The 26171-nt window shown below is 34.9% G+C and overlaps 3 protein-coding genes across 5 annotated transcripts; all 3 read left to right on the forward strand.

The window, feature by feature from the left end:
- Window positions 1-8347: 8347 nt before the first annotated feature.
- LOC126704102 (uncharacterized) lies at window positions 8348-8869 on the forward strand. The gene has a single exon (XM_050403135.1). It carries the CDS (start codon window positions 8348-8350, stop codon window positions 8867-8869), a length of 522 nt encoding a protein of 173 aa, XP_050259092.1.
- Window positions 8870-11644: 2775 nt separating this feature from the next.
- On the forward strand, window positions 11645-18019 carry LOC126701719 (uncharacterized). Of its 3 annotated transcripts, none has more exons than XR_007647477.1 (7): window positions 11645-11978; window positions 13155-13297; window positions 14323-14466; window positions 14899-15084; window positions 15413-15537; window positions 16945-17230; window positions 17750-18019. XR_007647477.1 is itself a non-coding variant. In XM_050400051.1 (6 exons), the coding sequence occupies exons 1-6, from the start codon at window positions 11759-11761 to the stop codon at window positions 17168-17170; spliced, it is 1044 nt and encodes a 347-aa protein (XP_050256008.1). In that variant the 5' UTR covers window positions 11645-11758; the 3' UTR covers window positions 17171-17653. The 3 variants fall into 3 exon arrangements, 1 of the variants encoding a protein (XP_050256008.1); XR_007647478.1 differs by having other exon boundaries at window positions 17759-18019; XM_050400051.1 differs by lacking the exon at window positions 17750-18019 and having other exon boundaries at window positions 16945-17653.
- A 3312-nt stretch (window positions 18020-21331) lies between these two features.
- On the forward strand, window positions 21332-24158 carry LOC126701720 (zinc finger protein CONSTANS-LIKE 1-like). The gene is made up of 2 exons (XM_050400052.1): window positions 21332-23219; window positions 23514-24158. The coding sequence occupies exons 1-2, from the start codon at window positions 22451-22453 to the stop codon at window positions 23534-23536; spliced, it is 792 nt and encodes a 263-aa protein (XP_050256009.1). The 5' UTR covers window positions 21332-22450; the 3' UTR covers window positions 23537-24158.
- The last annotated feature ends 2013 nt before the right edge of the window (window positions 24159-26171 follow it).

Consider the following 26171-nt stretch of genomic DNA (forward strand, 5'->3'; position numbering starts at 1 on the left):
CGCTCCAGTTAAGCCACATCAGCATCCACGTCATTATCTTTTTTTTTTTTTTTTTTCAATTTTCCTATAATTTTCTTTAACATTCACTTATTTTTTTAAATATTTACACTTTTTTCAACCTTTCTCATTCTCTTACTTTTTCATCTGCTCACTACCCTCTACTTTAATATAACTATTCGTCTTTCCCTTGATATTTCTTTATTTGTCTCTTCTTATTCACTCCCTCTTACTATAAATTTGTCATCATCTCTTTCATTTTTTGCATAAATTGCCTTCACAAAAAGGTTCTCTCTCTCTCTCTCTTTCTCTCTCTCTCTCTCTCTCTCTCTCTCTCTCTCTCACTGTTTTGGTGGATTTTTATTTTTCTTGCATCTCTGCTTTAGGTTGATAAATTTTTGTGTTTTTTAGAACTCTAATTTAGGTTGATACGATTTAGTTTTGTGTTTTAAGTTATTATTATTATTTTTTGTTCTCTTTGATTATTAAATGTTATCCGATTACATTATAAAGAATTAAACATAGTAGATAAGAATATAATATTATTCTATTACATAGCAAGATTTGGATAATTTAGTGTTTATTGTTATATCTTTTAATTTTACTTATTTTTTTTCTTCTCAACTTATTTTATTCAATATTGAAATTCAACCACATCCTCCTTATCATTAAATTATTTATATTTTCTCTCCCTTTTCGTTTTAAAAAAATAAAAAATGTAATATTTTACTTAAATTCAAATAAAAAAACTATCCTTATCAATTGTACTCATTTTTTTAACATTTACACTTTCTCCAACATTTTTTCTTCCCTTCACCTTTTCATCTCCCCAAACCTTCTACTTGAATATCACTCTTCCTCTTTCCCTTTATTTTCCTTTATTTTGTTCATTTTTATTATCATCCTTTTAGTATAAATTTTTCATTCACTCTTCCATTCTTTGCATAATTTTCCCTCACAAAAAAAGGATATTTCCCTCTCTTTCTCCCTCAATTTTTTGGTGGATTTTTTATTTATTTATTTTTCTTGCATCTCTACTTTAGCTTGACAAGGTTTTGTGTTTTTTAGAACTCTATTTTTGGGTTGATGCGATTTAGTTTTGTGTTTTAAGTTATTTTTTGTTCACTTTGATTGTTAAATATTAGTATATAAGAATATAATATTATTATATTACGTATAATGATTTGGATAAGTTAGTGTTTATTGTTATATATTTTATTTTTCTTCTCATATTATTTTATTCAACATTTAAATTCAGCCACATCCCTCATCTATATCATTAAATTATTTATATTCCCTCTCCTTTTCTATTTTAAAAAATTAAACATATAATATTTTGCTTAACTTCAATAAATAAAATTGTCCTCAGAAAGTGGAGTAATGCTAGGGAAACACTCATTCTCACACCCAATGCGTCAAAGGAAAAATTGAATACAAAACAAATGTCAATTTAGAAACACTAAATTAAAAAAAAAATAATAATAAAAAAATAATTATGCATATCTAATGTCATAGAATCATCATCAAATTTCGGAAAATGATAGGCTGCCAATGGAGAGAGAGAGAGAGAGAGAGAGAGAGAGAGAGAGAGAGAGAGAGAGAGAGAGAGAGAGAGAGAGAGACGGTAAAGAAAAAAAAACAATACAAATTAATAAAGAGTAGATAAAGAAAAAAAATCAAACGTTAGTTAGTAACCGTTAATTGGAAAACAAAGAGGTTTTAAGGAGAAGTAAAAAATAAAATATGATGACCATATGGAGAACAATAAAAACTTTATAATGTAGTAAAATAAACCATTAAATTCACTTAAAAAATTAAATCAGTAATCAAAAATTAAATATATTCATAGTACTAAATTTAAACTTAAAACTAATCAAACTCTAACTATGGAAACCATATTTCTAATCATAACTAAAAAAGAGATGTTCTTTGGTAATAATAGAAACTAGTCGCTTACCCGTGCTATACACGGGAACTTACCTATTTGTGAGATAGACTAAAATAATCTTATAAAAAATTTAAGAAACTACACCATTGCATGATTTGCTCTTGTATGACTTCAATTTGTGTTACAATTTGATGAAGAAGTCATTGCTTGAATGTGCAATGGCTTACAAAAAAGTTGTCCAATAGTTTCAGATACTGCAAAAAAAATAACTCAAAAATTCAGATATTAAAACTTCAGAAAGACCAAAAAATATTAAAGAATCAGATAATTCAATGCTTAGAAATTATTGAAACAAAACAAAATATATATAACTAAACAATAGAGAAATATAAGAGAAAGATGGGTTATGTGGGGCCCAAAATCTGCGGTCCCCAGCCCACCTTGTATTAAGGGCCCAAAGCCCGGGCCGAGGAGCCCTACTACCCAAGACGTATGATGAAAGTCCCTTAAAGGCCCAAGAATGTGGCCGAGGGGGATCTCACGCTCAACACCTCACAAAACGCCTGAAGTAAAGGACAAACTCAGTACAAAAGTATTACAATGAAGAAAGCTGTCCACGCCGTAATGTGGAGCCCAGCACCTGACAAGCCCATACTCCAGACCTTGCTATTCAACTTTCCCTAACCACCCCCAACCACTCTGACGTATGGATTGATAGGACGAGTACTGACCCCAACGAAGAAAAAACTGACACGTAGGTGAAGAACGGGAAGTAAATACTAGTATAAAAGGGAAAGAGAGTGGAGACAAAAAGGGGGGGGGGGCCAGAAAAGAGGAGAATGGTGAGAATGAGACACTCCTCGGACTAAGTCCGAGGAGACACACCTTTCAAACCACATCCGTGTAAGGCTTAGCTATACAGGCCAAACCCACCTTCATATGGGCTTCCATGAAAATCATGACTAAACCGCCATCCAACGACCAAGGTCTAGCCTTTCTATCCCACTCTCTATGAATTATATTGTTCGGGCCTTTTCATATACGAGACCAACGTTATTCTTGGGTCGTTAAAAATTGTGTCCCTACAATTGTCGCCGTCTGTAGGGAGGCTTGCGCGTTGGCGCGGCTGGCGGTGGAGTCAAGTCTTCATCAAGCAGAGATCCGCGAAGTTTCCTCCATTTCCAGTCACATGCAGTTGTTGCTCCGACATAAACTCCAACTAGGGGCTACATCTCGCAGTGCCAATGGTATGGGCAGCTCTAGGAGCTTCCAACCTCAAGCTAACTCTCCCCACCTTGGTCGAGGGGCTAACCTTCAAAGCAAAACTACAAGTTTTGGACAGAACCAAGGCCTTGCATGGTCCTCGGACTCAAGCCTATGGAGAAACCAACTACTTAAAAGCAAAACTACAAGTTTTGAACAGAACCAAGGCCTTGCATGGTCCTCGGACTCAAGCCTATGGGGAAACCAACTACTTGAAAGAAAAAAATACAAGTTTTGAATAGAACCAAGGCCTTGCATGGTCCTCGGACTCAAGCCTATGGGGAAACCAACTACTTGAAAGCAAAACTACAAGTTTTGGACAGAACCAAGGTCTTGCATGGTCCTCAGACTCAAGCCTATGGGGAAACCAACTACTTGAAAGCAAAACTACAAGTTTTGGACAGAACCAAGGCCTTGCATGGTCCTCGGACTCAAGCCTATGGGGAAACCAACTACTTGAAAGAAAAAACTACAAGTTTTGGACAGAACCAAGGCCTTGCATGGTCCTCGGACTCAAGCCTATGGGGAAACCAACTACTTGAAAGCAAAACTACAAGTTTTGGACAGAACCAAGGCCTTGCATGGTCCTCGGACTCAAGCCTATGGGGAAACCAACTACTTGAAAGAAAAAACTACAAGTTTTGGACAGAACCAAGGTCTTGCATGGTCCTCGGACTCAAGCCTATAGGGAAACCAACTACTTGAAAGAAAAAACTACAAGTTTTGGACAGAACCAAGGCCTTGCATGGTCCTCGAACTCAAGCCTATGGGGAAACAAACTACTTGAAAGCAAAACTACAAGTTTTGGACAGAACCAAGGCCTTGCATGGTCCTCGGACTCAAGCCTATGGGGAAACCAACTACTTGAAAGAAAAAACTACAAGTTTTGGACAGAACCAAGGCTTTGCATGGTCCTCGGACTTAAGCTTATGGGGAAACCAAACTACTTGAAAGAAAAAACTACAAGTTTTGGACAGAATCAAGGTCTTGCATGGTCCTCGGACTCAAGCCTATGAGGAAACCAACTACTTGAAAGAAAAAACTACAAGTTTTGGACAGAACCAAGGCCTTGCATGGTCCTCGGACTCAAGCCTATGGGGAAACCAACTACTTGAAAGCAAAACTACAAGTTTTGGACAGAACCAAGGCCTTGCATGATCCTCGGACTCAAGCCTATGGGGAAACCAACTACTTGAAAGAAAAAACTACAAGTTTTGGACAGAATCAAGGCCTTGCATGGTCCTCAGACTCAAGCCTATGGGGAAACCAACTACTTAAAAGTAAAACTACAAGTTTTGGACAGAACCAAGGTCTTGCATGGTCCTCGGACTCAAGCCTATGGGGAAACCAACTACTTAAAAGCAAAACTACAAGTTTTGGACAGAACCAAGGCCTTGCATGGTCCTCGGACTCAAGCCTATGGGGAAACCAACCACTTGAAAGCAAAACTACAAGTTTTGGACACGACCAAGGCCTTGCATGGTCCTTGGACTCAAGCCTATGGGGAAACCAACTACTTGAAAGAAAAAACTGCAAGTTTTGGACAGAACCAAGGCCTTGCATGGTCCTCGGACTCAAGCCTATGGGGAAACCAACTACTTAAAAGCAAAACTACAACTTGGACGCTATATGGCCCTTAGAATCTACCCTCGGATCCTCAACACCAAGAGGATTGATGCAATACAGGGCAATGTGTTGTCAAAAACACAGTCAAAATCCCTCACAGCTTGGCTACCTTCTCGGATGAATTATTTAGAGTTTATCGTTCTTGGACGGTCGCCTTGCATGCATTACGAAGCGCTCAGCCGTTATCTCGGTTAGTTTCAGGAGTTTAATTTACTGGAAATTACCATTACTATACTTGATAATGTCAATAAGTTCAAATTAGTAGGAATTTATTTCAAAGTTTTTCCTGCCCTAAGCATCATTAAAGGAAAAGGCACATCTAATATTCATGCACAAAGTAGTGATTGCAAAAAAGAAAAGTATTTGAGAGTAAGCAAATCCATTTCTTATTAAGACAAAAGAACAGTACAGTGTACAATGAAAGAGCCTAAACAAGCTCATACTGAAACTAATTACACAAGCGAAAAGAAAAGATACAAGGGCATGAAGAAAAAGCCGAAGAAGAGATGCAGAGAAGAAACGTGCTGCCGCTCCAAAATTTTGTCTAAGGACGCCATTCCTCAATATTTTTACATGCCTATAACTCAGGCAGCCAAAGAGCCCGACTCGGGGCTTGCACCGTTGAAGAAAAGGTGCAGAGAGCCCAACTCCGGGCTAGCGCTGCTGAAGAAAAGGTGCAGGGAACCCATCTTGCAGCCAGCACCGTTGAAGAAAAGGTGCCGGGAGCCGGAAGTTGATGAGCCTCCACATAATCACGCCTGCGATAAAGCAGACGGCGCTGATGGCGGAAAACCTTGCTTCTGACGCACCAAGAATCTGGTGCGACCAGTACCTGCTTCGGATTTTGACTGAAAGAGGGAGAAATACCATCTCCCCCTTGTCAAAACGGGGGACTGACTTGAATCTGTGCCTTCCTTGTCCGGACCATATCACCTTGAGTACCAGAAGGATTCGGTGCCTCTGAAGCGTGTGAAGACCTTTCATCCCCACCCACGCCTCAAACATATTGCTCTGAGGCAGAATGGTACTAGAGATGGAGATCGTGGGTATGGCGGAAGGATTATGATTCTGAAGGAAGCAGAAGGGTTTATATGTCAGGGGAATGACCCCCTATCCTATTTATACAGAGAGCAAACTGGTGGCATTTAATCCATGCAAGTTTCCAAGGAATGCTACAGACAAGGCAGACTTAGCTCAATTTCCAACCTCATCCGCAACCGTAGGATCTGAAGATCCTCGTGAAGGTGCATCTCGAATACTGGAGCATCAAAGGGCTCCGCGTGAATGAATAAGGAATGCCTCTAAATTTGGCATGTCTCACATGTAAGCGGGAAAATACAAATATTCGTAGAAGTACAGAATTCGAGTGAGCCATGATGTGGGCCCTATTTCACCAAAACCCTCCTCCCCAACAACAAGGTCGGGCAGTAGGATTTTGAGGGGCTATTGTGGGGCTCAAAATCTGCGATCCCCAGCTCACCTTGTATTAAGGGCCCAAAGCCCAGGCCGAGGAGCCCTACTACCCAGGACGTATGATGAAAGTCCCTTAAAGGCCCAAGAATGTGGTCGAGGGGGATCTCACGCTCAACACCTCACAAAACGCCTGAAGTAAAGGACAAACTCAGTACAAAAGTATTACAATGAAGAAAGCTGTCCACGCCGTAATGTGGAGCCCAGCACCTGACAAGCCCATACTCCAGACCTTGCTATTCAACTTTCCCCAACCACCCCCAACCACTCTGACGTATGGATTGATAGGACGAGTACTAACCCCAACGAAGGAAAAACTGACACGTAGGTGAAGAACGGGAAGTAAATATTAGTATAAAAGGGAAAGAGAGCAGAGACAAAAAGGGGGGGGGGCCAGAAAAGAGGAGAATGGTGAGAATGAGACGCTCCTCGGACTAGGTCCAAGGAGACACACCTTTCAAACCACATCCGTGTAAGGCTTAGCCATACAGGCCAAACCCACCTTCATATGGGCTTCCATGAAAATCATGACTAAACCGCCGTCCAACGACCAAGGTCTAGCCTTTCTATCCCACTCTCTATGAATTATATTGTTCGGGCCTTTTCATATACGAGACCAACGTTATTCTTGGGTCGTTAAAAATTGTGTCCCTACAGGTTACATTCAAAAGAATAATTTTAATTATTGCAAACTTTTTTATCTTGTAAAAAACGGCTAAAGAGAGTTTGGTGGTTTATGTATGAAAATTACTTTTTAAAAAATACATGAAAAACCATAAAATAATTTTTTTTTTTTTTTTAACAAAGTAGAGGAGAAGAAAATAACATAAGAAGAGCCCATACCTCTACTTGGCTTTAAAAAAAAATTGGAGTTTGCTTTACTTTTATAGTGTTCATGATTAACGTCATAAATTTGGAGATAAATTATCAATGTTTGAGTTTGAGTTTAAGTTGGACTTGTTAGAGAGATAGAGTTTCACTTATTGTTAGGTTTGGATTAAACAAAAATAATTTTGTTTAAAAAAGTGATAATGATGAGTTTGAGTTTAAGTTGGACTTGTTAGAGATAGAGGTTCACTCTTTGTTAAGTTTGGACTAAACAAAAATAATTTTATTTAAATAAAATGAAATTTTTATTTAAATATTGTGCTGACGTGGAAAATTATGAGAACTTCAGAGGTGTCTTATGTAATCTCTATATATATAAAATTTTCATACACTTACTTTTGTTGAAAATCTAATGAACAATGCTACCTCTCATTTAACGTCTCTATTATGAAAATCATCAATTAGTAAATATATGATAATGATAAGAAGCGTTACAAATGAGACCATTACAAAAATGATAACATTAATTAGCCACTATTATTATGGAGTAGTAGTCTATAGTTTTACGCATCCAAAGAAGTAGAATATATATAGTTTACTTAGAGGTATGTGTAAAGATTCACATTATATATATATATATATATATATGTAAAGGTTAAAAAAGGGTATATTTAAGGTTTTTATTAACTTAAAAACTAATGAAAAACCAATGGTTAATAATTAAAATTATAGTATTAATAAAATATTTAATGAGATCATCCTAAAAAAATTATCACACGCAACGCGTGGATGTGACTAGTATATCTAAAAACTGAAATGTAGCATTTATTATGGAAGGTTGTTTGGAAGGGTGTTTGGAAACTCAAAATTCTGGGAAAGATAAAACACTTCCTATGGAAGTCTTGTACCAACTCATTACCCACAAAGGATAATCTGATGAAGAGAACCATCTTACAAGAGAACGTGTGCCACCTCTGCTCCGATCATCCTGAGGATGTTAAGCATGCGTTGTGGGGATGCTCTAAGGTCCGTCAAGTGTGGCAAAGGAGGTTTGGTTGGCTGGATATCACTCAGGGGGAGGAAGGTTCCTTCTCGGACCTGGTTCAACTAGCCTAGACCAAGCCTAGTCTGTTTCCACTGTTTGCTGTCACGGCTTGGACGGTATGGCATCACTGGAACAAGTCTAGACTCCAAGCAGCCATGTTACCTCTGGACAGACTAGCTGACTTCGCAGGAAAATATTTGCAGAATTTTGTAGATAGGAACGTAAAGTAGATGCCACCCGTGAGAAGTGAAGCAACAACAGTCCGATGGAGTCCACCAAGTGAAAACCAGGTGAAAATAAACTTTGATGGTGCTCTGTTTGGAGAGTCAGACAGCGCAGGGATTGGTGTGGTGATTCGGAACTCGGAGAGAGTGGTTATGGCTGTGCTATCTGAAAAAATTGTGAAGCCACAAGCAGCGGAAATGGTGGAGATTTTAGCTGCCCGACGTGTAGTGCTTTTCTCTAGAGAATCGGGTTTCTACGATCCAGTTTTTGAAGGGGACTCTTCTACTGTTATCAAGTCTCTTCAGGATAGAATTGTGTCTCACGCCCAGGGAGGGCACATTTTAAAAGACATTTTGTCTCACTTAAACTCTTTTCAGAGTTGTTCATTCTCTCATATTGGTAGGCAAGGAAATGCAGTAGCGCATGCCTTAACCCAGAGAGCTAGATTATCTTTTCCCTTAGAGGTCTGGATGGAGTCTGTTCCTCCAGACATCTCTTCTTTTGTACGGTTCGACCTTCGAGTTTAATTTTAATGATGAATTATTTTCCTTCTCAAAAAAAAAAATAAAAATTTATTGCTGCACTCCAATTGAGCCACATCAACACCAAAGTTCTTTCTTCAATTATGGGAAAAAAAATTCTCATTTCTAGGTCAAAAAGTATAAGGATTATACTTGGTCAACGTTTATGTATTTTAGTTTAATGGTTACATTAACATTATAAATTGTTTATTAAACAAAATTGCATAATTATAATAGACAACACAACTGTCAACAACATAACAATTTTGGGTATTGAGGTTTGTTGGCCTTATGATGTGTTTGCTACAATAGAAAATGTATCTTGCATTATAGTACTAAAACAAGTTATAGTACTCAAACAAGTTAGTGTTGATCTATAAAGTACTTAGTTTTTTTGGGTATTGAGGTTTGTTGGCCTTATGCTGTGTTTGCTACGATAGAAAATGTATCTTGCGTTATAGTACTAAAACAAGTTATAGTACTCAAACAAGTTAGTGTTGATCTATAAAGTACTTAGTTTTTTTGGGTATTGAGGTTTGTTGGCCTTATGCTGTGTTTGCTACAATAGAAAATGTATCTTGTGTTTTCCTATGTTTGGTACGACAAAAAATGCAAGTCAACTAAAAATGTCACATACTCAACAAATTACCTCAAATAAATTTCACAATCCTGCATGAGAGCCAGGGGATGAACCACTGAGTGGGTCTAGTTTGAAAGTAGTAAGGTCACCCCGTACCAAAGGTGGAGTCTTCGTCCAACCCAACAGGTTCAAGAGTCACCACAAATGTTTTCTAGCTCATCTTCAAGGTTACAACCAAACACATAAAGATGAATGATTTTTTGGAAAAATATTTCCATAAAATGAGTCATTTTTCAAATTACATGTTCCGATGAGCCAATTAGAGTGTTAGTGCTATTTTTTTCTCCCTTTTATCTTATTTCTAACTGTGATGTTCACAATACTATACTCATGTGCACTGATCACAAACTTTTATGTATATTCCATTTTTTTTTTTCCTTCTCTTTCAGCGGCAAAATAAAATATTTTCTGTTTTGACCATAATCCTTCAACTAAAAAGTTTTAAACCTAAAATTCACAAATCTTCCTAATGTTACCTCGCCACAAGCATATGTAGAGAAGTGCTATAATATGCCAAATGTTAGATGGAGTCTCCACATCTTACAAAGTCCTTTTTCACAAACAATAATAAAGCCCGTTGTTTTCTTTTAAAAGTGTGGCATATATTGTTATCAACAAAATACACACACTCTTTAGTTGTACACTCACTATTAATTGCAATTCTCAAATTGCATCACTGGGATCATGTTTCCCTAACACAAAACTGTGGTAAAATGCCATGGACTTTTTGTTTTGTTTTGTTTTTTTTTTGTTTTTTTTTTTTTCTTAAGCCTCACTGCCCCGAATTTAGGTAATACCAATCCCAAATGTAAGTGACAAATGGACAATGAATAAGACGGTGTTTTACTCCCACTCTTAATTTGGATCTTTTGTGCTAGTGTTATTGAAGATCTTTCAATTAAGCCCTCTTTAAGAATGCTTGAGAGTTCAAAATCTTGTCGTGCTTATCTTGAACGTTCCTGTAAACTTCTACACTGCCTATGGAGTAATCATCGTAACACAATTTGGGGACCAAAAGTGGGAGGAATAGATGATGAAGCTGCTCGTGTTGTGTCTCTAGCCTTTCCTAATCATGTAGTAAGCAAACAAATTCAATTCACATATACAAGCCTCATTCATAAATTTGTGGAGGGGTGTGATACCAGTTTGTGCAGATAAACTGTTAAATACATTCTGGTTGAATAATTGACATGTCAACTAAAACTCTTATCTTGTAGCTGATTTGAAAAAAAAAAAAAATTGACTTTGATTGTAACTTTCTTTTCATTTTACTTTTATGATATATCGAAATAATAATAGTGAAACTAATTATATTGATAACCTATAATAGGGCACTGCCCATCATATTTGATAAGGCCTCACAGATTTTTATACATATTTATGATTTTTTAAAACAATTTAGGCTATATAATAGATCAAGGACATAAAGAGGGAACAGAACTAAATTTATAAATTAAAAATTCTTCTTTTTATCACAAAATGCTCCTTATTTTTGTGGTTTACACATGCTAGACTATAATAATAATATATAATTATGATTCAAATATAAGTAAAGATGTAAATCATTTTATACTCCACTACTTTGAGCCAAGTTCTATAATGTTTAAACATTTTGCCTTTGGAAACATAGGGAAGTTTCGAACAGAAGAATTTTCTTTTCCCAATCAATGGCAATAAGTATGCCATACAATGATGTTAAAGTTTTCATGAATTTCTTCCCTCACATAGTTTAATCGGACAAAATGGGCTTCTGCCCTTTTCAGGAAAATTAATTAACTTTTTGCCCTTCTTTCCAAACTAAATAGAGAAATGTCTCTCTTTTGAAAATCGAGTTTCTCAAAATCGAGTTAAGTCCTAAATTAACGTGAGGAAAAATGTTAACCCCAATCATTTAAATTGTCATCCCTAAAATAATTTATTAAAAAGAGATCATAAAATATATTTATAACTGTGTCAACAGGTCAACTCAAGGACCATACAGACATGTTTAGTATGTTACAACCAGGAGTGCATCTATAAAAAAAATGGAGTGAGACAAGCAAAACATGTGTATGGTTGAGATTGGACCAGAGAGATCTTGTAAGAAGAGAGAGAGACCCTATACATTAAAGGAAAAAAAAAAAAAAAAAAAAAAAAAGCATAAATAAGAGAATTCACTCTCTCTCATGAGCCATTGACATGAAATCAGGTCTTCAAAATTCTTGCCTGGAAACCTGATTTCATATCTTTAGAAGAAAGAATTAAGAAAAAAGAAGATGGGGTGCTCATTTTCTGGGCTGAATGCGCTATACGACGCCGTTAATGGAGGAGGGGACGTGTGGATCAATGACAACCGGTTCAGGGTCGTGAGGCAACTCGGCGAGGGTGGGTTCTCCTACGTTTTCTTGGTCAAGGAGGTGCTCGCTGACTCTGCTTCCGCCTCTGGTGGTGGGTCTGGTTTGGCTAAGAAAGTCAAGGACCCTTCTCATCTCGCTGGTTCGATCCCTCTCTTCTCTAACCCTGTTTCAAGTTTTTTCTGGGATTTTTGTGATCTGGGTCATGTTGGTGTCAATCTGAAATTGTTTTATTTTGATCTTATAAGCTCAGAAATGGTTTTGTTTTGGGATTTTGTGATCTGGGTCATCCGGTTTTGAATCTGAATTCCACTAGTTTTGAGTGTCTGAGCTTCAAAGTGATTGAATTTGATAATTTGGGCGAATCTCAATTCTCAAAATGGTGGCTTTATTGGTGTTTTTGTATTGTGATCTGATACTATGATGTGGGAATTCTGTTGGAACTATTGCATCTTTCTATGATGTTAGATCTTACAATGTGGCAGCCTTGAATTCTTATATTTCTAGTTTTCTGGGGTGGTGGTGGTGTTCTTTATCTTCTCCTTTCTATTTTTTCTTATATCTGCTTTTGGGATTTGATGATCCGTGTACGTAACTACATTTTCTGAACTTTATAGGCCTTGATGTTCGAATGAAAATGAGCTTATTAATTTCTGGGTGTATTTATTTTTTCAAAATCTATTGATATGTGAATGCATACATATTCAATTGTGCATTGTCGATTTGGAAAAGTGGGGTTGTAGTAATAATCTCATATTGAATTCGTTATATCCTTTTTTTAATTATTGTATTGGTGGAGTGAGCAGCTATTCTTTGGTGATAATTTGATATTATATTACCAACTGATGTGAATGCTCTTAGTGTGTGTATGTGTATATGTATCTATATATCTATCACACACACTCATTCAATGCCTATGTTTACTTGAAATTAAAAGTTACTGTTTGGCTCATATATGCAACACTATTCATTCTAAATAAAGAAATTGATTACTTTACTTTAACTTAGTTGATTCAAGAAAAATTTAAAAATTGTTTTGTTTGAATAGTTTAGATTTATAAAGAATATGATTATTATACATAAAAAGGGCATGACCCCGTTGAATTTTATAAGGCACCGCTGCATCATTGTTTTGCCCTCTATATATGAAGAACTATGATAGGGTGTTGCACTAATAATTAATAATCTTGATTGGTTCTCACCATTCTTTTACTATATATACATATGTTCTGTTTTTGTTTCTTTTTTATTTTTCCAGTATCAGGATGGGGAAGGGGATGAAATCTTGATTTTGATCAGAATTTGGTTTATTGTCCAGATGATGGCACTTACGCTATGAAAAAAGTTCTGATTCAGAATACTGAACAGTTGGAGATGGTGAGGGAGGAGATCCGTGTATCCTCACTGTTCAGTCATCCCAATCTGCTTCCACTTCTTGATCATGCTATCATTTCTGTTAAGGTAATCAGTCATAGTGATCAGTCCTATCTAATTTACAGTTATTATTCATATATTTTTCTCAATATAAAATTTGACATGTACACACAGAATTGTTACATGACTGTTGCTTTGTTTGGACTACTTTAGTATAAAACTGATGGTATAAAACCATAGTTTTGGCTCTGACTTTGGTTGCTGAGCCACAAGAAGTTGAAATATTTCATTTAAATATGAGGAAATGTGGTAAACATGTTGGCAGTTATTACTTATTATTGTTAGGGTTGCTATGTTGAGTAAGTTTTTAATCCACATTGGCAGGGATTCTCACTGGTTGCTTGGATAATCAATTTTTTATTTTAAATTATTATTTATTTGTTTATTTATTTTATAAAATAGTTCCCTAGATTATGGGCTGTACAAGTTATTTGTTCCATAGCAGCTTGTTTTTCACATAATTTATTATATAATGATTCCTGCTAGAGTGTTATGTGATTTAAATATAAAATAAGAGCTATTCTGCCTTTAATTGATAGGTAATGATCATGCTTCAGTATGTTCTAGTAAATATCATACTAGTCCTCTGTTTTTAGTATGTCATGATTAGTATTGTAAGATACCATTGTACATGACTCTTACATATCATGGAACTTTTTTTTTTTCTCTCTAAAAAAAAAATATTAGTTACATCCGCATGTAGTGGGTTTTAAACCCACGACTTAACCCTCCACCCCTTCTTGTGGGAGGAGAAAGTGCCATTTGAACCAGAGTTTATTGGCACATATTGTGGAAGTTTTTTCTCATAAAAATGTGGATAGTGCTTTAATCAATTGCAACTTGCAGTCAATCCAGCATGTTTGGAAGATTAACTTAACCTAAAGAGGGCTGTCTTTCTCATCTTTGGATCTATATTTATCTAAGTAGCGTTTACCTGCTTCACTGAGAAATTACATGTCTTGTCCAATATTCTTCATATGTAATTCAATTTCTTTTACAAAATAGTTTTTATATGGTTTAGTATTTATCCAAACATATTATTTTATTGGTAGCCTACACCAGGAGGATCTCGGAACCATGAAGCGTACTTGTTATTTCCTGTTCATTTGGATGGAACTTTACTGGACAATGCAAATGCCATGAAAGCTAAAAAGGAGTTCTTTTCTACCTCAGATGTTCTACATATATTTCGACAGGTGAATGGAATAACCAATTTTTTTTCTTACTTCAGTTGACACTGCAAGGTTAATTTCTGAGCTTAGGATAATTTGTTTTTCTTGGTACTTTCCTTTTAGAATAAAATTATTTTAATATCATCCTACTGTCTTGATCTTCTGTCAACACATTCTTTAACATCAAACTGGCAATCATTGAAACTAATTGGTTAATTTCTATTTGAGAGTCACATTTATTTTTTTTTATGCCCAAGGTAGATATGCTATTAGAATATGGATGTCCATGGTTTACTCTTCTTGTGTTAAAGATTCTATCTGGGAGGCATTTGTAATTTTATTTTTTCTCCTTTTAGTTTATAATGGCTGTGTTTTTGGATCTATGTATATTACAAATTGATTTGAAATTGCTTAAATCCATTGCAAGTGTTTTAACAAAGAAATTCATTTTCATAGCTTTGTGCAGGCCTCAAGCATATGCATAATCTTGATCCTCCTTATGCACATAATGACGTCAAACCTGGTAATGTTGTTCTAACTCATAGAAAAGGACAACCACCTCTTGCCATATTAATGGACTTTGGTAGTGCTCGACCTGCGAGGAGGCAAATTCGCTCTCGTTCAGAGGCGCTACAGTTGCAGGTGCTTGGTTTACCACATTATTCTTTCCTTTTCAATATTTGTGATGTTCTTCCTTTCAGCAGCTGATTTCTATCAGTGTGCTTATTAATTTTTATCATATCATTAAGACAGACATTTTAACTGTATTTTTAATCCTTTATTCTTGATTCCAAAATTTTTAAATGTTGATTGCATTTTCTATGTCCTTGTTATGATGCTGCCAGCCTCTTGTCTCTACCTTTGCCATTTTGATCAAGATTTTCTAGTTTAAATGAGAACACTTTTTATCTCAAGCAACCCATTGGATCCTCTATTATGCTGATGGCCATTTATGTTGCTTCTTTTGTAGGAATGGGCATCTGAACATTGTTCAGCTCCTTTCCGAGCACCTGAGTTATGGGATTGCCCAAGCCATGCAGATATTGATGAGAGAACTGACATCTGGTCATTAGGATGCACTTTGTATGCAATAATGTGAGGACGATTCCTTATCTTTTGCTATGATTACTACAGTTCTGGCATTGAGCAACTTTTTTATTGTATCTTGTGTCTTATAACTGGAACTTCTTAGGATTAAACTATTTGAGCATCTATTCAATTAAACAGAATGTGCATACATATTGTATATATGTAGATAGACACAAATATACAGTCATACATGCATATCCATTCAAGCTATTTAGGTAGCTCAAAGGCTGAAACTTTTGGATGAATGTTTTAATAGCTTGACCTGATATTGTGCATCAGATTTCTAAAAGAAATGACCTGATGTCTGTCCAAAGGATTATTACCTTAAAACACTAAATAAATTTATACTAATACTACTGGCTAACAATAATATCATTCACTTGAAAAATATATTTATGAAACTTACCATAATAAAAACCATCTAATGAAAAGCTTAATCGTCTCAAAACCTGTTTTCATCTTTGCATGATATTTTGTGAGGATTGATGTTTTATACACCTCTTTACGACTGTCATGTTATACATTTTGGAAGTCTGTGAGCATCAACAAAGAGCCCGCCTTTAATCACTGCAGAATTTATAATAGAGGTATATGCATATACATATTCAATTGAACACACATGCACGTGCTAGGAAAATGTAGTAAAACACACATAACTGCCAAGAGCTTTGTAACTCAACTGGCTCCTTCTAGTGTTTCCAATGGAGACGTCTCAAGTTCAAATCTCCCCACTCTTAATTATCGAATTATCACAAAACACACAACTAAGCTTGCTTCAAGATACCTGGGAGTTGTTCGAGCATGAAAAATGTAGTTTGCTTTACTAGACAAATGAGCATACTTGCAAATGCTAATACATGTGTATTTTCTTTATAGATATAGTTGTACATCTTGTATACACACATCGATACATCTGTGATTCTGAATATAAGCACATTATGTATGTGAATTGCTACCGAACAATAGTGAAGCAATACTGTGTTTTATGCAGTAATTGGAAATTTTGGGTTGAGATTATTATTTTGGTCTTTTTTTAAAACTTTATTTTCTTATATTGAAATAATTTGATTTGGTGGCATGCAAGGTAGGAATGCTTTTGAAGATATAACTTATTAAAAATAAAAATAGTAATCTGCATGTTTTTGGTGCTTTATTTATTTATTTTTTTTCTCCTCTCTTGAAATATTCTGTGCATGTGCTATGTCTTTTGTGTGTGCACGTGTTTTCAGGTGACATGATTCTAGTCTAAAGCCTTTATATCTGCATTCAAATGCTATGGAAAAACTGTGGAACATTTCTTTTGGTTTCATGAATTACGAATGGCTTTTTCTTGTTTTTCTTAATATATTTATAAGCATCGTCATCTTGAGAAAATGGATTATTCCACCCATTACTGATGACTAATTGTTATAGGTATGGTTTATCTCCATTTGAATATGCACTTGGAGAATCTGGTGGAAGCCTACAGTTGGCCATTGTAAATGCACAGGTAAAGTGGCCAACTGGTCCTAAGCCTAAGTATCCAGACGCACTTCACCAGTTTGTCACATGGATGCTTCAGCCCCAGGCTGCAGTCCGCCCTCATATAGATGATATTGTGATTCATGTCGACAAGTTGATTGCAAAGTTCTCTAACTGAGAATATCAGAATGAGACCAGGGGAGTGTGCTACATCAATTGACCATGTACATGTCAGCAGGTTGGCTTATTAATGTTGGTCGTCATCCATTTTTTTTTTTTTTTTCCTTCTAAGTGATATATGGTAGCGAAATTACCACCCCACCAAAAAAAGAAAGATATATGGCAACGAAAGAAATAGTGTTCCCTGTCCAATGGTACACAGATTACCTTTTTGAAGTAGTTTGGCAGTTGTGCATTGGTTTAATTTTTTTGTTTGTCCTGTCATAACTTTTTAGTATTCTCTCTTCCAATGCATCAAAGTGCTGGCTCCTCTTGATTAGATTTTATTGCTTAGTAAATGCGTGATTATTTGTGATCTACTCAAGCTATTTATGTTTCTTGTTACAAAAATTTACAAAGTTAGGATTTGGTTAAGCTCGTGAATTATTTCATTGTGATGTACATCAAGTTTAAGTTCAAATAAATATATTTTTGTAATTCATGTAATGGAGCATCTTAGCATTTATGCAAGGCCTCTTGTTGAAAATTGCTGAATAATATTATGCCTGCTCGTGGTTCTAATCCCTAATCTTCTCAGGACAAGCAGTCTTTGGCTATTGAGATGTGGAATCTGTGGTATGGAATCTTAGGACATGCTTGAGTTTTGGTTTGGGGGTGTTGAATTTGTGCAATGCGGTCTATGGATCCATCTTTAGATGGGATCATGGGAATGGTGTTTATTGGAGACTAACTTCAATTGTTCGATTGTTATAAAAACCTCAATGAATTCAATTTCAAGAAATTCTAAGGGCACACCAAAATCTAACATTTTCACGCTGCCATCATTTTGAGTTGTGGTTACTGGTTAGTGCTGGTATGGTCTTTTTTCTTATTCCATTTCATTTTATTTTATTGTGGCGTGGAAAAACTCCTCATTTCCTAGAGTAATATTTCATTGTCCTAACCTAACACATAGCTACAAGCCACAGGCTTGGTGTTCACGTTTAGAATGGCTACTTAATTTCACCCATAAGAAAGATGAGTTCTAAATTATCCCGACAGACCTGGGGGGTTGTATTAACCTTTACATTGTCCGCCAGAGTGACTGCGTTGAATAAGAATAAATAAATTACGAAAGTTCCCTTAGGATATTTGAGAAGCATTAAAAAGTCGGGGCAGTTTGGTCATTCTCCAGTAATAGGCATTTTCATGCCTGTTTTATCTCCAATTTGGAAAGATGGATTTTTTGTGAGCCTAGATAGAAAATGTCTAGGCCCACCAAAAAATTTCTTCCCCATCTTTCCTTACCAAACAACACTTCTATTCTCTCTCTTTTAGAGTTTGTTTGGTTGGAATGGTGAAAAATTGAGAGCATAGAAAATGGAAAAGAGATAGAAAAGTAGGAGGATAAAAAAAATTTTAGTTTTCTTTTATTTGTGTTTGGTTGAAATGATAGAAAAGTGAAAAGATGAAAAACTTATTTGTTTGGTTGAAAAGATGAATGAAAAGATGAAAATTGAAATTAGCATAAATTTACAATTATATCCTTATTTCCTTATTAAAAAAAACAAAGTGTAACACATTTTTTTATTACAAAATTGTGTACGAATTGTACTTCATTTATACATTAAACAAATAAAAGGCAAGAAGTTCAAGAACCCAAAATTTTTTAATAAAAAAAACCCAATTAACCATTTGAGAAAAGAAACATTCTGCACATGATAAAAGAAAAAGAAAAAGAAAATGTCAAAATAAGAAAGAAAAGAAAAAGTAAAAAACCGAAGAAAGGATAAGCACAAAAGAAAAGGCAAAGATAAGCACAAAAAAAGAAAAAAAAAAAAAAAGATCAAACAACTGCACAAATGAAGAAAGAAACCGAATGACCAAAGGAACAGAGAAGAAAAGGACAAAAAAGCTTTGAACATTGGCCTGGGCGATTTCGTCCACAATATTTCCAGACATTTTCATCCGTATTTTCACTTTGAATTGGAATGATTCAATTTTGATAGGGTCGGAGAGAAAATTGCAGGGCCCATCATGATTTAATTAAATAACTGATGGTACACTATTCCTTTAACTTCATGCTTATAAGGCAGCAAGTGGGAAGAGTTGTCTTCAATGTGGGACTGCAAAATTTTTTCCAGAAAGTACTCAAATAGTTTCCCTTAGACTACAAAAAAGTAGCCCACAATTTTATTATTATAATTTTTTTTTAAGTTCCTAGTGGAACTCGAATTCCAAATAAGACTACTTAGCAAAATAGTTTAGTTTGAGTTTACTTAACAAATTTTTTTGTGAAAATAGAGTAAATGGTAAAAAAAAGGCCTGAACACCGCAAAACCTAGAAAATCATATGTTGGAAAGGAGGTATTGTGCATAACAGATGTCTTTAGCCATTCAAAATAGTAAGATAGGCAACGTTTGAAACAATAAAGGAAAGTAGCATTTTGAGTTTTAGAAACTCGAGATCCATATTAGAACTCGAGTGTAAAAGACTTGCTTTAGATCGCGAGTCTTTAAAACTCGAGTTTCATGCAAAAAAATTTAACCTATAGTGGCGTTTTTAAATCTTACAGTGACGTTTTAAAACCCTATAGCGACGTTTTCTTGCAAAAAATTTTAAGTACAGGTTTAAGAGTCATATAGTGGCGTTTTTAAGCTCTATAGTGACGTTTTATAGATCTATAGCGGCGTTTTTATTCAATTTATGGAAATCGAGTCTTTAAAACTCGATTTTCAGCTTGATTTTTTTCCCAGTTCCAACTAATCCAGTTGCAAATCGAGACTTAAAAACTCGAGTTTTATCTTGGAACTCAAGTTTTAGACACTCGAGATGCTAGTTTTCAACATTGTTTTGAAACGTGACAATTAACTAAATTTTTTAATATTTATTGTTATTTAGAAAAAAAATTCTGTTGGAAAGCCACATGATATGGCCATGATTGCACTTTCTCACGTGCTGACACAATCTACGTGTGTTACTTTATCTTCCCCTCCCCCCTCCATACACTTTGCTGCGTCTATGGCTCAGCTCTTCATCTAAACCATCCTGGAAAATGTTTCATTTTTTTTCAATCTTTTTTTTCTTCTTCTTTATTACTAACATTTCTTTCTTCAAATGTAAGTATTTTAAAATTTTTTGCTTTGAATCAACCATGGTAAACTATAGTGCTTGAATTTCTGATAGAATCTAACAATGAACAAAAATCAGTATCCCTCATCCGTGGATGGCGTATCTTAGTGGGGGCCAACCAAACTGCTCTCTCTCTCTCTCTCAAATGTATATGAAATTTTAATTCAGCTCTGTATATGCTTTTCAGTTGCAGTTCAAACTGTTTTAAAAGAATTCCACTTTGGAATATGCATGTTTCTTCAGCAGTGAGTTCACGTTTTTTGTATGCTACTTGGTTTTATTTATGCAAATGATTGTAAGTACTGTGAAAATTCAGCCAAATTTGTCACTATTTCAGTATGTTGTTCTGCATAACTTTATCCACATAGGTCGCTATATACTCTCTACAATGTTGTGTTGGTCATATTTGTTGCGCATAAGCATAAATCTATCTACTTGTGTTTGTTACCAAGGGCCAGCTGCTAACTTATTGCATAAATCAATATCGGAATTTTAGAAAAGCCTCGAGTTCCATTTTGAAAGTATTGATAGATCATATAGGGTTGAATTGAAATGTATTAAGAAATGATTATTTCGTTAATACCAAGTAAAATGATTTTTTTTTTTTTTTAAGTATATTATCTCTATTGAATAGGGCTGTAAATGAACTAAGCCGTTCATAAATAGCTCGGGTTTGGCTCGATAAAAAGCTCGTTCATGTTTGTTTGTTTATAAACAAGCCAAGCTTAAGCCTTAATTTAGGCTTGTTTAATAAACGAGCTGAGTCCAAGTAAAAAATATCATTCGTGAACAAGCTTGTGAACACCAAAGCTCGATACAAAAGTAACAAAACAAGTTAAGTCTAGACTTATTTATGATTTTGATAATAAAATTAATATGAGCTTGACAAATAAATTCATATCCTTCCAAGATTTTAATTAATTATAAGTTGAGACCACTAGTATCTAAACCAAATAGGCTAGATAATAAACTTGATATAAGCTTGACAAGTAAACTCATATCCTTCCAAGACTTTAATTAATTATAAGTTGAGACCACTCATCTAAACCAAATAGGCTAGATAATAAACTTGATAATATACTTATGTTGGATCTCAAGTTCAAAAACATAATATTGAGCTTGAGTTTGGGCTTGATATTGAGCTCGAGCTTGGCTTGACCAATGAATCAAGCCAAGCCATGCTCAAACTTTTATGCTTTATAATAAGCTCAAACTTGAACATTATTTGTAAACTCGTATCAAACTCAAGCCAAGCTTGAACATTCTATTTTTGCTGTCAAGCCGAGTTTGAACATTCACTGTTCGACAAAACTCAGTTCGTTTACAGCCTTACTATTGAATGGTCAAAACAAATTTGTTCATGTTCCCCATCCCCCTCCAAAAACATAAAATCTTGGTTTGTCCCAAAGTTCTACAAGAGGCATTTGCTCATGTTGGTTTATAAAATAACCAACTGAATGAAACATCAATATGTTTTTTTCAGTCAAAAGGTCAAACTCGCGCTCTTTGTTAACAGAGATCAATTTTATTTGTTTGAGTCGTTTTCAACAATGAGGTGATAGGCTATGATAATTAGATATAAACAAAGGCTTTTGAACCCACTTTATGGAAAACCACTTTATGCCTGGTCCAGGCTCCAAGATACCAGATCATGAGCTCTAAGATTTCATGCCCACTAGTGAAGTTAATTCAGAACCAACCTAAAGGCTAAAAGGGAAGGGAGTAAAGGGCTGGAAGTTCCAACATAGCTGACTCTAGAATGCAGAATTTCAGCCACAAGAATAATCACCAGTTTTGTTCATTCCATGGAATATCACAAAGCCATTGAAACCACTTCATTATTTTCAAAAGCAAACATCCTATAGTGTCATAGCAGCTATTAATGTTGATTTCACTAAGCACAGCTTTTCCCTATCTTGAAAGATTCCAAAAGGTAACAAAGTGTAAGCCCCCCAAGAACCTTTTGCCCCACCTGGAACACGGCTAACCACAAGATTGTGGAACAACCTATCTCAGCCACCAAAAAGCCTCAACACTATTCACTTTTATGGTTCTCTCTTTACCTTTCTTGCTCACAGTTTCCCCCTCCCTCTCCTGAATAAATAAGTTACAGATAGAAGAAGCATTAGATAATAAAGATATTCGCTCCCCTTTCTTAAAACAAGTATGTTCAATGTGGATTCTGTTGGAGACGGGTATCCTTGCAACTGGCCGCGTACTTGTGATGCATGTCATGCAGCAGCCTGCAACCTCTACTGCCATACTGACTCAGCTTACCTTTGCTTTAGCTATGATGAATGTATTCATGCTGCGACTCCACAGGTTTTGCAACACCATCGTGTGTTGGTTTGCTCTGAATGTGAGAATGCCCCAGCAGCTTTCACCTGTAAGGCTGATGCAGCATCACTCTGTATCAGTTGTGATGTTGAGATACACTCTGCCAACGCAATAGCCTGCCGTCACAACCGGGTTCCAGTATCCCCTCTAACTGGTCTAGTCTACGCGTCATCAAATATCTACTGCCACTGTGAGCTGCCACAGCTGCCAGCTCCAATGTTTGATGTAGGAAATGACATTGTTGCTTATAAAACCAATGGGGAAATAAATGAGGCTGAAGCAGATTCTTTTCTGTTGCTTGATCCTGAAAACACAAAGAATCAGACTAACAGTGAATTAATGAATAGTGAGGCAGTTGAGTATTTGGAACCTGTTGAGTATGATTCAAGTACTAAGTTACAGTACCAAGATGAGTACTCGCAGCAGCAATCATACAGTGCTCATAAAGGGAAAAATATAAGTGATATCATTGTGCCAGTTCCATCAGTTGAAGTGCGAAAAATACAAGAAGAAGAAGAAGAACATAATATTTCCTTCAATGGGGAGTATGAAGCCTCAAGAGCTGCTTTTATCAACACTCCTTCAAGTAGTCAAAAGCGTAAGATTCTATATACCTTATAGTACAAAATCTAACTTCTTCAAGGTTGTTTTTGTGGGAAATTTCAAAGCTCTTTACTTTTCAATTTTCATTGGCCTTTCTAATGATCTAAAAATCTTAGAACTTGATTCCCAAGTTACTGGCTCTGAAAATTAGATTTTTCACTTTCATGGTATCTCTTAGTACAGTTCTCAAGTTAATCATATCTCTCCCACTATTTTTTCCCCCTACTATTCTATCTTACTGTTAATATATTATCATAAATTCTTAAATGTTTATTCATTTTTACACTAGGTTGCCTTGTCCTTTATGAGTGATGGCATTTCACTAAAGGAAACAACTAGCGAGTTCTCATGTTCTTATACCAGGTTTCAGAGTGGGACAACTGAACTATTGCAGAACAATTCACGTGTGATGCCACTTCAATTAACTCCAACGAACCGGGAAGCAAAGGTCCTTAAATATCGAGAGAAAAGGAAAGCAAGGAAATTTGAGAAGAAAATACGGTATGCATCTAGAAAGGCCTATGCAGAGACCCGACCCCGAGTCAAAGGCAGGTTTGCGAGAAGAACAGATATAGAGCTGGAAGAGGATCAGTTGATCTCAATAGAAGAATATGGCTATGCCATTGTTCCTTCATGCTGAAGTCAAATAAGAAGAGAAGTAGATTACTATACAGTGCAATAATTGAATTATTAGTTCTGGTGCAATTAATATTGTCATTCCAGAATTTCCCAGTACATTAACGGTAATAGGACTGTGTTCTTAAGAATTTTTTTTCTCATTAGCTCTCAAGTCTTGGCATAGAATAGACACCAGACTTTCTTTGAACCGAGGGACCGTCAAAAGTCAAACGGCAAGAAGTTTGAAAAGTAACAGTACAGCAGTACTAGTAGAAATCATTGAGACCACTGATGAAATTGTTTGAAATTTGATGATCTAAAGGGAATTGTTGTGAGGATCAAAACCAGTAACAACTCTAGGAATTTTTTGGGTGTTCATTAAGAGCATTTACATCAGTATGCGTAAAATGACTTAAGAACCAAATTTTGCACACCCAATCCCAAAAATCACCAAGTCAACTTATTTGCTATTTTGCAAAATGCATTTATAGCAACAGTAATTGTGCGAATATACATAGTTACCATTCACTTGCAAATTTTTTTAAAATACTTTCTTGACTTTGAGAGAGAGGAGAGAGAGAGATGATTCCAGAGACTAATAAAAAAATTGAGAAAGAAATACTAATGCTTTAGGGTGTGTTTGGTAGAGTGGATTTTAGAGAGGATGGGAAAAAAATGAGAGAAAATGAGGAGATAAAACTTTTTGAAGAGTGTTTGGTTGGGAGAGGGAGAGAGGAAAATGATAATGGGACCCATATGTTTTCTCTCCAGGCCCATCAAAAAGTTCTCACTAAAATGTGTTTTTTTTTTTTTTTTTTTTTCCTGGGCAGGCTTCATCCATCACATCGCTCTTCTTCTCCTTCTTTTTCTTTTTCTTTTTCTTTTTCTTTTTTTTTTTGTGTTTTTTGTGTTTTTTAATTTACACGTGATTTTTATTTTTTTTTAATAAATTTGGGTGATTGCATTTTTTTTGTTTGTCACTTTTTTGTTTCAACTGGGCATCATTTTTTAATAAGGGTATATGAGTAAATTTATATAAACTTATTTTTTCCATCCATCCACTTTCTCACTCCCAACCAAACATAAAAGAAGGAAAATAAAATATTTTCTATTCTCCTACTTTTCCATCCCTCCAACCAAACGGACCCTATGAAACATAATGTAAAATAAATAATTTGATGTAAATATTTTTGAAAAGTGGTTATATGATATAGAAAATGTAAATTTTTCTACTAAAATAGACAAAAAAAAAAAAAAAATTGCACAAGCTAATGAAAATGCTCTTAGAGACTTAAATTATACAAAATCTTTAAAAAAGAAAATAACTTAAATATATTGACGTAAAAAATAAAATAAAAATAAAAAATACCACTCATAAATACATGAAATCTTACAATTTCCTTGTATTAAATTAAAAATTCAACCCAACTTTAATTTTTGTTGTTGCAATATTTTTATTGTGTGTATAGTATTACTCTACTAAAAATAATTTTTCTTAATACTTTAATTTTTATTATGTTCATAACATTACTCTCTTCATGTACAATTTAACTCAACTCAATTTTTTTGTTGCTTTTTGGTTATGTCCATAGTATTATTTTTTTGTTGTTACTCAACTTATTAGTCTTTGTAATTATATTTTTAGGGTCTTCATATTTTATTTATGGTAGACAAAAAAAAAAAAATTCAAAAAAATTATATATATAAAAATTTTATTTTACAAGTTGAGGGTGTTCAAGAACACCCTAATGTTAATATGCGGCCACTGCTAAGGGTGTTCACCAAATCGCACGACCACACTCAAAATTACCAAAACCGCCTATAAATGACAATGAATTGCACTGCATTGCACCGCATTTTGTGGTAGGGAGTGTGGCTTAATGATAATTAAGAAAACCACACAAAACCGCACCCCATTGCACCCATATATTTATGATAAGTGGTCAACCTAATGTTAGTAAATATATATTATATTTTTTATACCAAAAAAAAAAAAAAACTTACTGTTATATTGTCATGATTATTAACAATAAACTAGTCATGGATCTACACGATGCATAAGAATATATAATTATTTTGTAATATGGTATAATGTATAATTTATTCTCTAAAAATTATTGAAAATAATTTGTTCTCCTTAAAAATTGAACTATTTTTAAAAGTATCATCCATTTCCGATCTATTATTTTGGGTTTCTTTAATAACTAAATCATGAAATCAATGAAGAATCAAAAACCAAAAACAATGTCTATAAATACCTATACTATATATAATAATGTAAGTTTTGAAAAAAAAAAAAAAAAAAAAAAACTTTCTTTCTTCTCTTAAA

This window comes from Quercus robur, chromosome 10 (genome assembly GCF_932294415.1).
Source record: "Quercus robur chromosome 10, dhQueRobu3.1, whole genome shotgun sequence".
NCBI classification, from domain to species: domain Eukaryota; kingdom Viridiplantae; phylum Streptophyta; class Magnoliopsida; order Fagales; family Fagaceae; genus Quercus; species Quercus robur.